This window comes from Ranitomeya imitator, chromosome 1 (assembly GCF_032444005.1).
Source record: "Ranitomeya imitator isolate aRanImi1 chromosome 1, aRanImi1.pri, whole genome shotgun sequence".
NCBI classification, from domain to species: Eukaryota; Metazoa; Chordata; class Amphibia; order Anura; family Dendrobatidae; genus Ranitomeya; species Ranitomeya imitator.
The window spans coordinates 116,386,864-116,404,197 of NC_091282.1; the positions used below are offsets into that span (position 1 = coordinate 116,386,864).

Sequence of the window (17,334 nt, forward strand, 5' to 3'; positions counted from 1 at the left end):
TGGCACATTTTTGAGCTGTCAATGCACCAGAAAACAAATCTATGGCAGTCACGAGCTTGCCTAGAGTTCAGTAAATCACATTACACTGCATTATATCATAATATTATATTAAAATTGCTGTTTAGTAGTAGGCTATGTCTCCTTTGCCAAGTCCTGCCCACTTTTTAAAAATGTAACAACATTTTTATGTCAGAGGTTAACCAAGTACTTAAAGAAGTATGAATGCAATTAATTTCCAGATATTTTCAACCACTTTTTCTTTTTGTGATAAAACAATTACCAAAGGTTGTTAGCTGGACATTTCTTAAAAGTGACCTTTGAAAAGCCAAATATTTTGGCACTAGATTTTTATTCTAGATTTTGTCAATATAATAATCTTTACTTTGTAAGGAACAACTAAAATGTAAAGATTTATGCACTCACCCCCCTTGACCAATAACTGGAGTGACTTTCACATGTTGCTGGATGGTGTCTCCTGATTTCCGTCTTGCGTAATAAACTCCCTGCCATTCCTTTAATGAATAAAGTCAAACACGTTGGAATGAAAAGAATGCAATCTGGTATAAATGTAACTAGAACTTACTATAATGTAAATGGAACTATCACTCGCTTTCATAAACAAACTGCATAACATTATTAAATATATCTCATAAAATGATGAACTTGCTTAAAATTTATCTCAGGAATGCCGTTTTCCAATACAATGAACATTTTAACTGAGCGGGCACACCATCATGTACAAGATGTCACGTGCACATACCCTATGGGTTCTTTCACACTGTGTTAGGACTGGCGGAACGCACCAAGAGAGATGATATAGATGCGTTCGCAGTCCGGGGTCCACCGTGCAGGTGAAACCTGCTGCTAGGAAATGAGAGACAATATGGCGGTATTCAAAAGTATACCTCACCCAGCGTGAAGAAAGCGATCCTGTTGCGTCACAGGACCGCGGTACCGCACATACAGCGCGAGCAAGTGGTCAGCGAACTAAACCCCAACAGGGATTGTAGTCCGATTAGACCCTTGCTGGTCGAAGACTTTGCAAACATCTCTCCGGTGGGAGTCAATATCTGGAGAGTAGATAAGAATATCAACCAGATAGACTACGACCGAGGTGGAAAGCATATCCCAGAAGATATCATTCACAAAGTCTTGGAAAACGGCTGGGGCATTACAGAGCCCGAAGGGCATCACCAGATATTCATAGTGCCCATCCCTGGTGTTAAAGGCCGTCTTCCATTCGTCCCCCTCACGGATGCGAATCAGGTTGTAAGCACCCCGCAAATCTAATTTAGTAAATACCCTTGCTCCCCGAAGTCTATCGAATAACTAAGATATCAAGGGCAAAGGATACTTATTCTTAACGGTGATGGCGTTAAGACCCCTGTAGTCTATGCATGGGCGCAATTCCCCATTCTTCTTCTGCACGAAGAAGAACCCTGCCCCAGCAGGTGACACTGACTTCCTAATGAATCCTCTTGCCAGATTTTCCTGGATGTACTGTGACATTGCCTCCGTCTCCGGGAGAGATAGCGGATAAACTCGACCCCGGGGAGGCTCAGCACCAGGCAAGAGATCAATAGGACAGTCATAGGGGCGATGAGGCGGAAGGACCTCCGCCGCCTTTTTGGAGAACACGTCTGCATAAGACCAATACTGCTTGGGGAGAGAGGATAGATCTGCGGGTACCTCAGTAGTAGCAACCTGAACGCACTCCCTCTGACACCTACCCCCACAAGATTCACCCCAACCCAGAATTCTGCCTGAGGACCACTCGATATGAGGAGAGTGGTACCGTAGCCAAGGTATTCCCAACAGGACCTCATCAATTCCTTCCGGAATGACGAGCAGAGAAATTATCTCCTGATGAGATGGCGACATGGACAGAGTAAAAGGGATGGTCTGGTGTGTTATCTGTGAGGGCAATGTCGACCCATTCACCACTCGCACCGTTACTGGTTGAGCAAGCATAACCAGGGGTATTGCGTGACGTTGGGCAAAGGCAGAAGACATAAAATTGCCCTCCGCCCCAGAATCCACGCAGAGCTCTACCGAGTGGGAGAATGAGCCAATAGTAATTGTCCCCTTAAAGGACAACTTAGAGGCAAACGTCGCCGTGTCTAGTGTACCTCCACCTACTACCACTAGACGCTGACGTTTCCTCGACCGCTGAGGACATCTGGTGGCTAGATGTCCTGACTGCTGGCAAACATGACAGACCCTGAGTGCACAAGCGGTCCGGGACTTAGATCCTGCTTGTGACACTTCCCTGGCCTCATGTGACTCAGGAACCAGGACCGGAAATTCCAGAGGTTTGGCGAAAGTAGGAGCCAGCCGAAACCTCTGCCTACACTGGGCTCGCTCTAACCTCCGCTCGTTAAAACGGAGGTCAATTCGAGTGGAGACAGTTATTAACTCCTCCAGTGTGGCAGGAATCTCCCTAGTGGCCAGAGCGTCCTTTACGTGGTCAGCCAAGCCCCTCCAAAATATGGGGATAAGAGCTTTATCCGACCAATCCAGCTCAGATGCTAAGGTGCGGAATTGGACGGCAAAATGACTGACCAAGGACTCACCCTGAGTTAATGCCAGCAATTGGAGCGCAGTATCATGGGTGACTTGAGGTCCTAAAAAGACCTGTTTCAGAGCGCTCAGAAACAGCGGAGCACTCTACACCACATGATCGCCACGCTCCCACAGCGGCGTAGCCCATTCCAACGCCCTGTCCGACAATAGAGACAGAATAAATCCCACCTTAGCCCGCTCTGTGGGAAAACGTGTAGCCAGGAGCTCGAGGTGAATAGAGCACTGACTCACAAATCCCCTAGAAAACTTGCTATCACCAGAAAATTTTTCTGGCAGCGGGAGGCGAGATAATGTCGGAACAGGGGTGGCAATGGACATAGTAGCTGCAGCCACGCTGGCAGCCTGTACAGCTACTGCAGTAACATCCACAGCTGAGGTCGCGCTCTCGAGAGCCGCCAACCTACCCTCCAGCTGCTGGATATGCCGCAGAGATTGCTGTTTGTCTGTCATCTCTAGCCAGACCCTGGCGCTAGTGTAATGTTAGGACTGGCGGAACGCACCAAGAGAGATGATATAGATGCGTTCGCAGTCCGGGGTCCACCGTGCAGGTGAAACCTGCTGCTAGGAAATGAGAGACAATATGGCGGTATTCAAAAGTATACACGCGTGGGTTAAACCTCACCCAGCGTGAAGAAAGCGAGCCTGTTGCGTCACAGGACCGCGGTACCGCACATAGAGCGCGAGCAAGTGGTCAGCGAACTAAACCCCAACAGGGATTGTAGTCCGATTAGACCCTTGCTGGCACTACACCGCTACTGGGTGTGAAAGGAATTATATAATTAAGGCACCGAAGTGCAAACTGTGCCGTGCTGGCAGGCACCACTAAGCACCCAGACGTGGGTCAGGAAGCGCACACTGGCGCGTGGCACCGCACTGGCGGTCACAGCAGTAGACGCTGACACGTGTGTGACACGTTGAGTGATAAGTCGGGCGCTAGATAGCAGCCATACTCCATACGCGAACAATCATACAATAGGGTAGGGGTATTTAAAGAACGACTTGCACTCACAACAAACACACGTATTAAATTGTACACTAGCGCATGGCCGTGCGGTCATGCGCAGTCTATATAGTTGCAGAACAGGAAGCGGCCACAGAAACTTTGCCCTTCCAAGACCTGCCAAGAGGACCAATAAAATGCGCTGCAGAGTCTGAGCACATGACCCTCGATCTCCAACGGGAGATCTTGCCCTGGGCATGCTCAGTGTGCGCAGACAAGGACTTAGTCCCAGAGAAGTCCACTCGCTGCTGACCAGTATAGGCTTTACAGGCAGAAGCTGGAGAAGCAGCAGTAACTTTTCTCACAGAGTCAGACTGAGCGAGACGCTGGGATCGACATCCCTGCTGAGCAGGCTCCACTGCGGCTGGAGGAGAATGGGAGACCGCAGCGGAGACGGATCGAGATTCCCCCTGTGCAGCAGAGGAAACTCGACTCCTAACACACTGTTCTTTGTCACACTTTCCTTGGTCCCGTCGGGCTTATGGATACGCATACTGACGGCAGACACTCAGATGCCTCCAGTAGGCGTATACACACGAACATGATGCACGTCCGAGCACACATTCACTCTGTCGGCACTATTATAGTCTATGGCCCTATCGGCGTCTACGCCCAAATCCTATTTTGCAGGGGAGTTCGGACATAAGTTCACACATTGGAGAAAGCAGAAAAATCCAGCTCACAGATGAAATCCAAAAAAGTGCATTTTATTATCCAAGGTACATGAATCAAAGGTTAAAATTGTGAGTTCACAAAAAAGAGAATACATCTTTTGACGCGTTTCGAGGGAAATTCGCTTTTTGTCAAGATAATATAAACGTGAACTTACAGGATTTAAAAACAATCTGAACATAGGCACACACCAATTTCCTGATTGCAAACAAATCAATTAAGTCACAACAGGTGAGAAAAACTCTACAACTAGACATATGTTAGAATTTCCCATGCATGGCTACAAAAGATTTAAATCTGTTCATTTGTAACATTATACATAGAGACAGTATAATACTAATTCTACAGGGAGAGATCCTTCTTTCTCCAAAGAGTTAATGGTGCACTATGACATTTGAATTGAAGGTGTGAAACTATAAGCATATGAACATTTTGGAGGTACTGATTTGGAATTATGTGTAAATCCTGCATGCGTTAACCCTTTCATTTTTTCCTTTTCGATGAAATCTAGTGGAAAATCCTTCTGATATCTTACTAATTTTGGTGTATATAACTGGGATCAACATCCCGAAAAAGAATTCAGTATATTTGGAAAATGAACTATCACATCAGCAAAGACAAACAAGAGTCAGAAATAAATATTATGTTATTTATTATGCCATTGCCATCTAAGAAAATATGTATATGTATTTTTCATGGAATGTATCTAATACTGATTCCTTGTCGTAGAGCAAAATGTAAAGGAAATACAAATTAGTATTATACTGTCTCTGTGTATAATGTTAGAAATTAACAGATTTAACCCCTTAGTGACAGAGTCAATTTGGTACTTAATGACCAGGCCAATTTTTGCAATTCTGACCACTGTCACTTTATGAGGTTATAACTCTGAAACGCTTCAACGGATCCCGCTGATTCTGAGATTGTTTTTTCGTGACATATTGTACTTCATGTTAGTGGTAACATTTCTTCGATATTACTTGCGATTATTTATGAAAAAAACGGAAATATGGCGAAAATTTTTAAAATTTTGCAATTTTCAAACTTTGTATTTTTATGCCCTTAAATCAGAGAGATATGTCATGAAAAATAGTTAATAAATAACATTTCCCACATGTCTACTTTACATCAGCACAATTTTGGAAACAAATTTTTTTTTTGTTAGGGAGTTATAAGGGTTAAAAGTTGACCAGCAATTTCTCATTTTTACAACACCATTTTTTTTTAGGGACCACATCACATTTGAAGTCATTTTGAGGGGTCTATATGATAGAAAATAATGAAGTGTGACACCATTCTAAAAACTACACCCCTCAAGGTTCTCAAAACCACATTCAAGAAGTTTATTAACCCTTTACGTGCTTCACAGGAACTGAAACAATGTGGAAGGAAAAAATGAACATTTAACTTTTTTTTGCAAACATCTTAATTCAGAACCATTTTTTTTATTTTCACAAGTGTAAAAACAGAAATGTAACCATAAATTTTGTTATGCAATTTCTCCTGAATACGCCAATACCCCATATGTGGGGGTAAACCACTGTTAGGGCGCACCGCAGAACTTAGAAGTGAAGGAGCGCCGTTTGACTTTTTCAATGCAGAATTGGATGGAATTGAGATCGGACACCATGTCACATTTAGAGAGCCCCTGATGTACCTAAACAGTGGAAACTCCCCACAAGTGACACCATTTTGGAAACTAGACCCCTTAAGGAACTTATCTAGATGTGTGGTGAGCACTTTGAACCCCCAAGTGCTTCACAGAAGTTTATAACGTAGAGCCGTGAAAATAAAAAATCGCTTTTGTTTACACAAAAATGATCTTTTCGCCCACAAATTCTTATTTTCACAAGGGTAACAGGAGAAATTAGACCACAAAAGTTGTTGTGCAATTTCTCCTGAGTACGCTGATACCCAATATGTGGGGGTAAACAACTGTTAGGGCGCACCGCAGAGCTTGGAAGAGAAAGAGTGCCGTTTTACTTTTTCAATGTAGAATTGGCTGGAATTGAGATTGGACGCCATGTCGCGTTTGGAGAGCCCCTGATGTGCCTAAACAGTGGAAACCCCCCACAAGTGACACCATTTTGGAAACTAGACCCCTTAAGGAACTTATCTAGATGTGTGGCGAGCACTTTGAACTCCCATGTGCTTCACAGAAGTTTATAACGTAGAGCCGTGAAAAAAAAAAATTGCATTTTTTCTACAAAAACGAATTTTTAGCCACCAAATTTTTATTTTCACAAGGGTAACAAGAGAAATTGGACCCCAAAAGTTGTTGTCCAATTTGTCCTGAGTATGCTGGTACCCCATATGTGGGGGTAAACCACTGTTTGGGCGCACGGCAGAGCTCGGAAGGAAGGAGCGCCGTTTTGGAATGCAGACTTTGATAGAATGGTCTGCGGGTATTATGTTGCGTTTGCAGAGCCCCTGATGTACCTAACCAGTAGAAACCCTCCACAAGTGACCCCATTTTGGAAACTAGACCCCCCAAGGAACTTATCTAGATGTGTGGTGAGAACTTTGAATGCCCAAGTGCTTCACAGAAGTTTAGAATGCAGAGTCGTGAAAATAAAAAATATTTTTTTTTCCACAAAAAAGATATTGTAGCCCCCAAGTTTTTATTTTCACAAGGGTAACAGGAGAAATTGGACTGCAATAGTTGTTGTCCAATTTATCCCGAGTACGCTGATGTGCCATATGTGGGGGTAAACCACTGTTTGGGCGCACGGCAGAGCTCGGAAGGGAAGGAGCGCCTTTTTGGAATGCAGACTTTGATAGAATGGTCTGTGGGCATTATGTTGCGATTGAAGAGCCCCTGATGTACCTAAACTGTAGTAACCCCCCACAAGTGACCCCATTTTGGAAACTAGACCCCCCAAGGAACTTATCTAGATGTGTGGTGAGAACTTTGAATGCCCAAGTGCTTCACAGAAGTTTAGAATGCAGAGTCGTGAAAATAAAAAATATTTTTTTTTTCACAAAAAAGATTTTGTAGTCCCCAAGTTTTTATTTTCACAAGGGTAACAAGAGAAATTGGACCCCAGAAGTTGTTGTCCAATTTATCCCGAGTACGCTGATGCCCCATATGTGGGGGTAACCCACTGTTTGGGCGCACGGCAGAGCTCAGAAGGGAGGGAGCACCATTTGACTTTTTGAGCGCAAAATTGGCTGTCGTGTTTGGAGACCCCCTGATGTACCTAAACAGTGGAAACCCCCCAATTCTAGCTCCAACCCTAACCCCAACACACCCCTAACCCTAATCCCAACCTGATCCATAATCCTAATCACTAACCCTAACCATAATCAGAACCCTTACCCCAAAACAACCCTAATGTCAACCCTAACCATAACCCTAATCAAAACCCTAAATCCAACACACCCCTAATCCTAATCTCAACCCTAACCTCAAACCTAACCCTAATCCCAATACACCCCTAATCACAACCCTAACCTTAACCCTAATCCCAAACCTAACCCTAATCCCAAGCGTAACCCTAATGCCAACCCTAACCCTAATACCAACCCTAATCCAAACCCTAACCCTAATCCCAGCTCTAACCCTAACTTTAGCCCCAACCCTAGCCCTAACTTTAGCCCCAACCCTAACCCTAGCCCTAAGGCTACTTTCACACTTGCGTCGTTTGGCATTCCGTCGCAATCCGTCGTTTTGGACAAGAAACGGATCCTGCAAATGTGCCCGCAGGATGCGTTTTTTGCCCATAGACTTGTATTGCCGACGGATCGTGACGGATGGCCACACGTCGCGTCCGTCGTGCACTGGATCAGTTGTGTTTTGGCGGAGCGTCGGCACAAAAAAACGTTCAATGAAACGTTTTTTTGTACGTCGCATCCGCCATTTCTGACCGCGCATGCGTGGCCGTAACTCCGCCCCCTCCTCCCCAGGACATAGATTGGGCCGCGGATGTGTTGAAAAACTACAGCTGCTGCCCACGTTGTGCACAATTTTCACAACGTGCGTCGGTATGTCGGGCCGACGCATTGCGACGGCCCCGTACCGACGTAAGTGTGAAAGAAGCCTAACCCTAAGTTTAGCCCCAACCCTAACCCTAAATTTAGCCCCAACCCTAACCCTAAATTTAGCCCCAACCCTAGCCCTAACCCTAATCCTACCCCTAACCCTACCCCTACCCCTAACCCTACCCCTAACCCTACTCCTAACCCTAACCCTACCCCTAACCCTACCCCTAACCCTACCCCTACCCCTACCCCTACCCCTAACCCTAACCCTAACCCTACCCCTAACCCTACCCCTAACCCTAACCCTACCCCTACTCCTACCCCTTCCCCTAACCCTAACCCTACCCCTAACCCTACCCCTAACCCTACCCCTAACCCTAGCCCTAACCCTAACCCTACCCCTAACCCTACCCCTACCCCTAACCCTACCCCTAACCCTAACCCTAATTTTAGCCCCAACTGCTGTTCTCCTGCCGGCCGGCAGATGGAGACAGATGGCGGGCGCACTGGGCATGCGTCCACCATGTTCTGCTGCCGGCGGCCAGGAGGAGCAGCAAGAGGATCCAGGGACCTAGGATAGTATGCTAGGGTCCCCGAATCCCCCTATTTCTCTGTCCTCTGATGTGCGATCACATCAGAGGACAGAGAATTATACTTTACTTTTTTTTTTGCGGTCGCCGGTAAACAGTTAATTACCGGCGATCGCAAAACAGGGGTCGGTAATACCGACCCCGATCGTGCTCTTTGGGGTCTCGGCTACCCCCGGCAGCCGAGACCCCAAAGATTCTCCCGGTGCCGGCCGGCGGGCGCACTGCGCATGCGCCCGCCATTTTGAAGATGGCGGCACCCACCGGGAGACACGAGGAGCATCGGGGGAGCTAGGTGAGTATTGGGGGGCCACCTGGGACCCCTTTTCTCTGTCCTCCGATGTGCGATCACATCGGAGGACAGAGAAATTAAAAAGAGATCGCTTTTTTTTTTTTTTTTGCGATCGCCGGTAAACGGTTAATTACCGGCGATCGCAAATGCGGGGTGGGTTAAAAACCCCCCGAATCATGTTCTCTGGGGCTCGGCTACCCTCGGCAGCCGAGACCCCGGAGAAAATCGGCCTCAGGGGGGCGCTATGGACTTTTTCCACAGCGCCGTTAATTAACGGCGCTGTGGTTTAAGTACCCTTAGCGGCCGCCATTAAAAGGCGTATCGGCGGTCGCTAAGGGGTTAAATCTTTTGTAGCCATGCATGGGAAATTCTAATATATGTCTAGTTGCAGAGTTTTCTCACCTGTGACTTAATTAATTTCTTTGCAATCAGGAAATTGGTGTGTGCCCATGTTCAGATTGTTTCAAAGCTATGTGCCCACGTTGCGGATTTCTGTGCGGATTTTTCCGCTCAGTTTTTGAAAAATCCGCAGGCAAACGCACTGCGTTTTTCCTGCGGATTACCCGCGAATTTACATGCTGCGGGAAATAAACCGCAGCGTTTCCGTGCTGTATTTTCCACACCATGGGCACTGCGGATTTGGTTTTCCATAGGTTTACATGGTACTGTAAACCTGAAGGAAAACTGCTGTGAATCCGCAGTGGCCAATCCGCTGCGGATCCGCAGGCAAATCCGCAACATGTGGACATAGCCTAAATCCTGTCCGTTCACTTTGATGGTATCTTGACAAAGAGCACGTTTCGCTCGAAACGCATCAAAAGATGCCTGTATTCTCTTTTTTGTGAACACACAATTTTAATCTTTGCTTCATGTACCTTGGATAATGAAATGCACTTTTTTGGATTTCATCTGTGAGCTGGATTTTTTCTGCTTTCTCCATTGGATGTTGCACCCTGCCCAGGTGCTATCCGTGCTCCAGAAGTGTGGAGTTCCAGGTGGTGAGCTGGATTTTCTTCTGTGATAAGTTCATACAGGACCACTGAGCATGGGGAACAATGCAATATGAAAGGGGCCTAAGAGATCTATTTAATGATGTATGCAACAATCATTAGGCTATATCATATCCTAGGGATATCACTTACTAAGATAGCACTAAGCTTATTTCAGGGAGTGCAATATTATGGGTGACGGCTAATAAATATGTCTTTAAATGGCATTAGAAGGATAAGTCCTTTGAAAACGCATTTTCAACTTTTGATAGGTTTCCTACTAATCTATAGCAGTATACAATGCGCTAATTTGAAAAAAGGTAAAACAATCAGATTCACACCTCTCGGAACAGTAAAGTTCAGTTTAGTTTGTGAGAGGATGGGGGGTCATATTTCAGAAATTCCAAACATCTACATAAAGCATCCATATTGTCCCATACCTTCCCCTTTTTGATACAAGTGTTGATCGTATCCAGTAGGTCTGCACGGTTTTTGTCACTTTTAGGAAGCTCTGCGAGTTCCTTGCCCAGGAGTTCTTCCTTGTGGTAGCCCATCATCCGCTCGAAAGCTGGATTAACATACTGACAAGTTAAAAGTAGTTAGAACTGTGAGGTTATTCTGAGATTACCAAAAAACGACATCACTAAAGAAATATAATGAGCAAGATATAGTGAAGTTTTACAGTTAGCTGGATAAAGCACAATTCAGCTTTTTAATAAAACTTCTATGTTGGAAAGTAAATAAAAAGTTTATAAAGCAAATAAAAACTGCAAATATTACCATCATATTATAAAAAAAGTGGTAGAAGATATGAAAAGAAAATGATTTACAAAGTTAATTCAAGGGGTAATCCCATAAATTAACTTTATCATCTGCAAAATCTTTTCCAAGATTGGACTTCATGTTTATTGTGACAGGTTCCTTTAATGTGTATGGCATAGTCTGATCACAACCTTGGAGTTAGTTAAAGTAAAAAATGTTTTGCTTTACCATTTTTAAGTAATCTTGGGTTATTTTTACCCTTTTAGAAGAATATTAAATCCTAGAAACAAATGTTTTAAATAAAGCAAAAAAATAAAAAAATATAGTTGCCTACGATGTTTGTTAGCCTGCCGCATTTTCATCATAATCCTGGAACACTGAGAAGTCTTGTAGAAATGTACAGAGAACACAAAGATTTTGCTGTTCAGTTCCATGATTGGCTGGTGGCAGGTTAAAGACCACCCCCTTAGAACTTGGGAGGGCTTAGAGATATTTTGTCTTATTGCAGACAGGGCATGGGGAGAGGCTCCTGCTGCAGTCAGTTGTTCTACAGTCACACAGAGAAGTTTTCTTATAAGTCTCAGTTTTAATTGTGATATGAGCCAAAATGTGATTAAAGAAAAGGAAGATTAAGTGAGAAATTTATGTATTTTCTGTGTTTTGATTTTTTAAACACCATTCATTATATTATACCAGGACAAACAAACGCTCATCTGGCTTCTAAATATGCACAATTACCGGTATACTGTAGATACATTAATATCTGTACCTGTATGACATGTTCTTCACTTGTAATTTCTATGGCTTCCTGACAATGATCCAGGGCTGTAAATATTGAATTACAGGATCTGCAACACATTAACAGCACATCATTATAAAGCTGAACATACAGGTATATAACAAGCTGACAAAAGACATGTAGAACGGTTGAAGCAAGGCTCCATCAGGCCAAGTGCTCTTAATCTAAATTCACTTAAGCATAGGACAATAATGACCCAAGTTTTGAATTAGCTGCCATAGGGACCAGTAGTAAGATGTAAAGCAAGGCACTTGATATTGTCTCATTATAACTGGTTGGTGTATAAAATCATTACTTAGAATAACAGTGGTTCAATGTCACCAGAAGGTTTTGTGGAAATTAATGTTAAAAAACAAATACATGTTAAAAAACAGCACTACATGTGCAAGAACAGTATAAAGACCTCCTGCTCTAACCCTGTAATGTCTCCACAGCAATCCATCAGAAAATTGAGTGGCACAAAATGTATTAGTTTAGTCCACAAAACTGGTCAAACCTTAGAAGTAAACCAGCCAAACCTACCGTTTGTGGCAAGACTGGATGGCTATCTGAGGTGTATGGGGGCTTTCCGACCCTCCACCATAGGCATATGTCAGGAAAAGAATTGGGAAAAAAGATTTGTCAAACTGTGGTCCGGCATCCAGTTTGGTCCCTCAAGGCAGCCGGACCAAGATAGTCTTCACTTCCATGGCCAATATCCTCGGCCTGGCACCCTGACAGTCTCTGGCATTTGCTAGAAGTCATACTGTTATGATGTTAGTCATGGAGGTTAATGAAAACCTAAGGCGACCAAGCTGCCAAGGCAAGACTGGTGGGCACGAAAGTGAAAATTGCCCTAGTCTGGAATTGATAAGGATTGTGTGTCAGATCTTTTGGACCTCCTAAAGTGAACCCGCAGAACCACGATAATGAACCTCGCAAGGGAGGGCTGGCCTGGTGGACAACCCCCAATACAGGGAGTGTTAGGGGCAGGCCGGAGGGAGACTATTGCCACAGAAGCTGATACCCGGTACAGGAAGTAGGAGTGGAAAAGACGCAGAACTGGCTATAATGGAGACACAGGACAGACTGGCAATGACTGAGACTAAGAATAGGCAGGATATGGCGGACGCCCAGGACAGACTGGATATGGCGGAAACACAGGACAGGCAGGGTATGGCGGAAACACAGGACAAGCAGGTTATGGTGAATGCCCAGGACAGACTGGATATGGCGGATGCCCAGGATGGACTGGATATGGCGGAAACTCAGGATAGGCAGGGTATGGCGGAAACACAGGACAGGCAGGGTATGGTGGAAACACAGGACAGGCAGGGTATGATGGACGCACAGGACAGAGCAAGGTATGGCAGACGCACAGGACAGAGCAAGGTATGGTGGACGCACAGGACAGAGCAAGGTACAGAGGGACCTGGGTCAAATGAGGACAAATGACAGTCAGGCATGGAGCAGAGGAAGGAGTTACCTTAAATAGACCGAGTGCTGCAGAACTTCTGGGTCAAGATCCTCCAGAATCATAGAGTGGAGGAACGGAGCATCTGCAGACCAGAGAGACGAAGTGCGCATGCGCAGTGAGAGCCGCGTATATGCACCCAACAAGAGCCAGGGACCAGCAGTGAGTCAGGAGAAGAGACCGGAAGGCACGCACGCACCGCTGGAGCGTGCCGGGACGGGTAAGTATGTAGGCGCGCAGAGTGGGCGGCAGGATCGGCGCCAGGTGGTGCCGTGACATCAGGCACTTATGGTAGGTTTTAATTGCTCAAGCTATTTACTTTCATGAAGACAAACCAATACTTTACACTTCCTACACCTTAATGCATGGTCAAGCTGAATGGGCACATAAAATGGGGAGGCCAAAAGAGAAAGCTGTCTTTTGGCTGACAGCTATAAAATATGTATTTGATAGATTAAATACCCTTTCTGATATTTGTCTGGATGATATAATATTTCCAATAAGTAAATGTCATCCACTTCTTTGGCTGAATTCAATATTCTTGTGGTAAAGAAAACAAAATCTTACACCCCAAACCAGTGCACAGGCCATAATGGCTTAGGTAGTCACAAAAGGCTACTTCTGTGAAAACCAGCTAGTGTGACATATGTGGATATGTGACTTAGAGATATTGTCACTGGGTTACCGCAACAGAGAAGAGCCGGAAGACCGCAGTCTCTGATGGCTCCTGCGATGCAAAGAAGCACCTCACCTTCTTTTTAAATGGTGTTAATTTGTTTTGTCAGAAAAGGGGTTAATTGGCCATGTTGGGAGCTTTGTGAGTCTGAGCTTTCAGCTGAACACGATTAGCCACTCCTATCCCCCATATAATCTGAGTCCTGATTGAAATACATTGTCAGAGCTAGCTTATGCTGCATGGCTTGGAGGAGAGTTTTTTGGTGGTTATACGAGGAGTTTGGTGGATATATCTGTGACTGTTGCTTGGCTTTGTAAGTCTGCTTACTCCCTTTCCTCCTCTTACTTTGGTTTTTCCCCATCCTCCACTCCCCGATGCATTCCTCTCTTATATGTGAGTGAATATTTGTATGCCTGGTATTTTCAATTGCCCTTGTATGTGTTGCCTTGTTTATCTGGTTGGTGTACTGCGGTGCACGGTTGTTCCCGTCTTCCCGGGAGGGGGAAGGGTACATACGGAGGGCAGATACAGGAGATAAGGCAAAATTGGTGGCCCCAGCATCTTCACCTTCAGAAGTATACCGGGGAATAGGGCGAGATAGGGCACATCTAGTATTAAGGACAGGGTAGGAGCCCCTTGCCGCGGGTCACCCGACAACCGAGCTGTGACAGATATTGCCTACAGATGCTACTGCGCAGGCGCTGCCAGCATCATCTTAGTGGGGATAATTTTTTCTTTAACTCTAGCAAGATGGTGCCGCCGGTGTCTGCACAGTGGCATCTATCCACAATCGCCGATTGCTGCTACTGCATAGGCGCCGCCATCTTGGAGGAGACATTTTTGTAAATGAATGTGCTTATATCATCAAATACACATTATAGATGCGATCATTCTGCAGCGCAGGCACCATCACCAGAGTCTGCCTGCTGCAGGTAATTTTTTTTACAATATAGATATAATATTCATTATGTAAAATAGGGGGCAGGTCAGTGAGGGATCAGTGACCTGTCAGCAGTCTGCATTATGAATACCTAATCAGAGCACCACATAAAGACCCCCCACAGGCCACCTAGGGCAGAAGGTTACAATTAAACCCTTAAGGACCGGGACACTTTGTATGACTGAGCCTCATTTTTAAAATCTGACATGCGTCACTTTATATGGTAATAACTCTGGAAAGCTTCAAAATATTCCAGTGATTCTTAACCTTTTTTTTGACACATAGTGTCTTTCACACTTGTGTTAAATTTTGGTTGATATAATTTGCGTTTATTTATGAAAATATCGAAAATTTGACAAACTTTTTTTGAAAATTTAGCAATTTTCAAACTTTTAATTATTATACCCTTAAATCAGATAGTTATGCACAAAATAGTTAACAAATAACATTAACCACATCATTTTTGAAATATAGTTTTTTTTTCTTAGGAAGTTAGAAGGGTTAAAAGTTTATCAGCAATTTTCAGTTTTCCATAGCAATTTCAAACCCTATTTTCTTTTGGAGGGACCACCTCACATTTGAAGTAACATAGAGGGGCCTATATGACAGGAAATACCCAAAAGTGACACTATTTTAAAAACTGCACTCCTCAAAGTGCTCAAAACCACATTCAATTAGTTTATTAACCCTTTATATGCTTTACAGGAATTAAAGATATGTGGAAGGAAAAAATTTAAATTTTAACTTTTCCAAGAAAAATGTTGCTTTAAACCCAAATTTTTCATTTTCACAAGGATAAAAGGAGAAAAATGGACTATAAAATTTGTTGAAGAGTACTGTTTGAGTGCACGGCAGGGGTAGGAAGGGAGGAGCACAATTTGAATTTTGGAGTGCAAAATTTGCTGGAATAGATAGCAGATACCATGTTACATTTGCAGAGCCCGTGATGTCCCTAAACACTGGAAATCCCCACAAGTGACCCAATTTTGAAAACTACACCCCTCAAGTAATTTATCTAGAGGTGTCGTGAGCATATTGGAACCACAGATGCTTCAATTTTAAAACATCAAACTGTGAAAATTAAAAATTAAGATTTTTTACCCTCCAAATGTTGTTTTAGCCCCAAATTTTTCATTTTCACAAAGGTAACAGGAGACAATAGACCACATCATGTGTTGTACAATTTTTCTTGAGTACAGGGATACCCCATATGTGGTCAGAAACAAGAAGGAAGGGAAGGAGCGCTATTTGATTTTTAGAGTTCAAACTTGTCTGGAATAGATTATACCGAGGTTCCAAAACAGCAGAACCCCCCACAAGTACCCCCATTTTGGAAACTACAGCTCTTGAAGAATACCACTAACCTATATGTATTGAACAGAATTGTATAACATTGTGAAAATCCAAAATTTCATTTTTTTTCCACAAAAATGTTGTTTCAGCCCAAAGTTTTTACGTTTCAAAGTGGCTAATTGGAGAAAATGGGCCACAAAATTTGTTACTACATTTCTCATGAGTACAGCAATAACCTATATGTGGTCAAAAACTAGTTTTCATGCACAATGCAAAGCTCAGAAGGGAGTGAGCACCATATCGAAGTGCAGATTTGCCTGGAATAGTTTGCAGATGCCATGTCACATTGACAGAGCCTCTGAGATTTCAGGACAGCAAAACACCCCCATAAGTGATCCCCATTTTACCAACTAAACCTCTCAATGAGTTCATCTAAGGGTGCAGTGATCATATTGACACCACATGTGTTTCACAAAATGTTATGGCATTGGGCTGTGAAGAAAAAATAATTACATTTTTACCACGAAAATATTTTTTTTAGTCCCAGTTTTTACATTTTCACGAGGGGAAGAAGTTTTATTTATGGGTGTAGTGATGATTTTGAATCCATGGGTGGCTTCCAGAAACAAGCAGCAATGGATGTTACAGAGTGAATATGCAAATATGCCATTGCAGTGTCTGTACATTGTAGTAGGCCTGTACATTGCATTGCACGTATATTGTGCCCAGCTTGTGCTTCCAGAGACACAAACCCCGTAAATTATGTGGGCTCTCATTGCTACAGTAGTGTGGACACTACCTGCAGATTAAGCAGATCAGGTGACTTAGAAGGGGGGCAATTGGATTTTGCTGGATTTCTTTTGATGGTAGCCATGTCACCTTTCCAAAGCCTTTGTGCTACTGGTAACATGGACGCCCCCTACATATCTGCCAGCAGATGGCGGACCTGAGTGAGGACATGTTTTTTTGAGGGTTTAATATACCTGCATTTTCGGGTACAGAACATTTTGAATCAGTTCACATTTATCCTGTGCTCTACACTGAGCATATACATCAGTGTTTACATATATATCTGCAAAAAACAAGATTATCAGATGAAACCTGCACGGGATCCATTCAATAATGAGGAAGCAGAGATACTCTGGACTCTGGCTTGCCTCTGTTGGGCAATGTCCTCCTTTTCAGAGGCGCACAAAACTGTGGTCGACCGTACTTTTATACACTTTTATGCTCGCTTAAAAGACGGACACCACTGGATCAAAGGCCAGACGGCATCCACAGTGTCTCCACCTGACTCATTATAGAGA

At 44.0% G+C, this 17,334-nt stretch overlaps 1 protein-coding gene across 2 annotated transcripts in view; it reads right to left on the reverse strand.

Moving 5' to 3' along the window:
- The window catches only part of PDE8B (phosphodiesterase 8B), a 235,870-nt gene that overhangs the window by 57,320 nt on the left and 161,216 nt on the right, over positions 1-17,334 (reverse strand). For both annotated transcript variants that reach the window (XM_069749992.1, XM_069749999.1), the window contains exons 7-9: positions 11,636-11,714; positions 10,545-10,685; positions 424-512 (exon numbers count right to left, since the gene is read on the reverse strand). In XM_069749992.1, the coding sequence (XP_069606093.1) occupies positions 424-512; positions 10,545-10,685; positions 11,636-11,714 (309 nt within the window). The remainder of the gene's footprint in view (positions 1-423; positions 513-10,544; positions 10,686-11,635; positions 11,715-17,334) is intronic.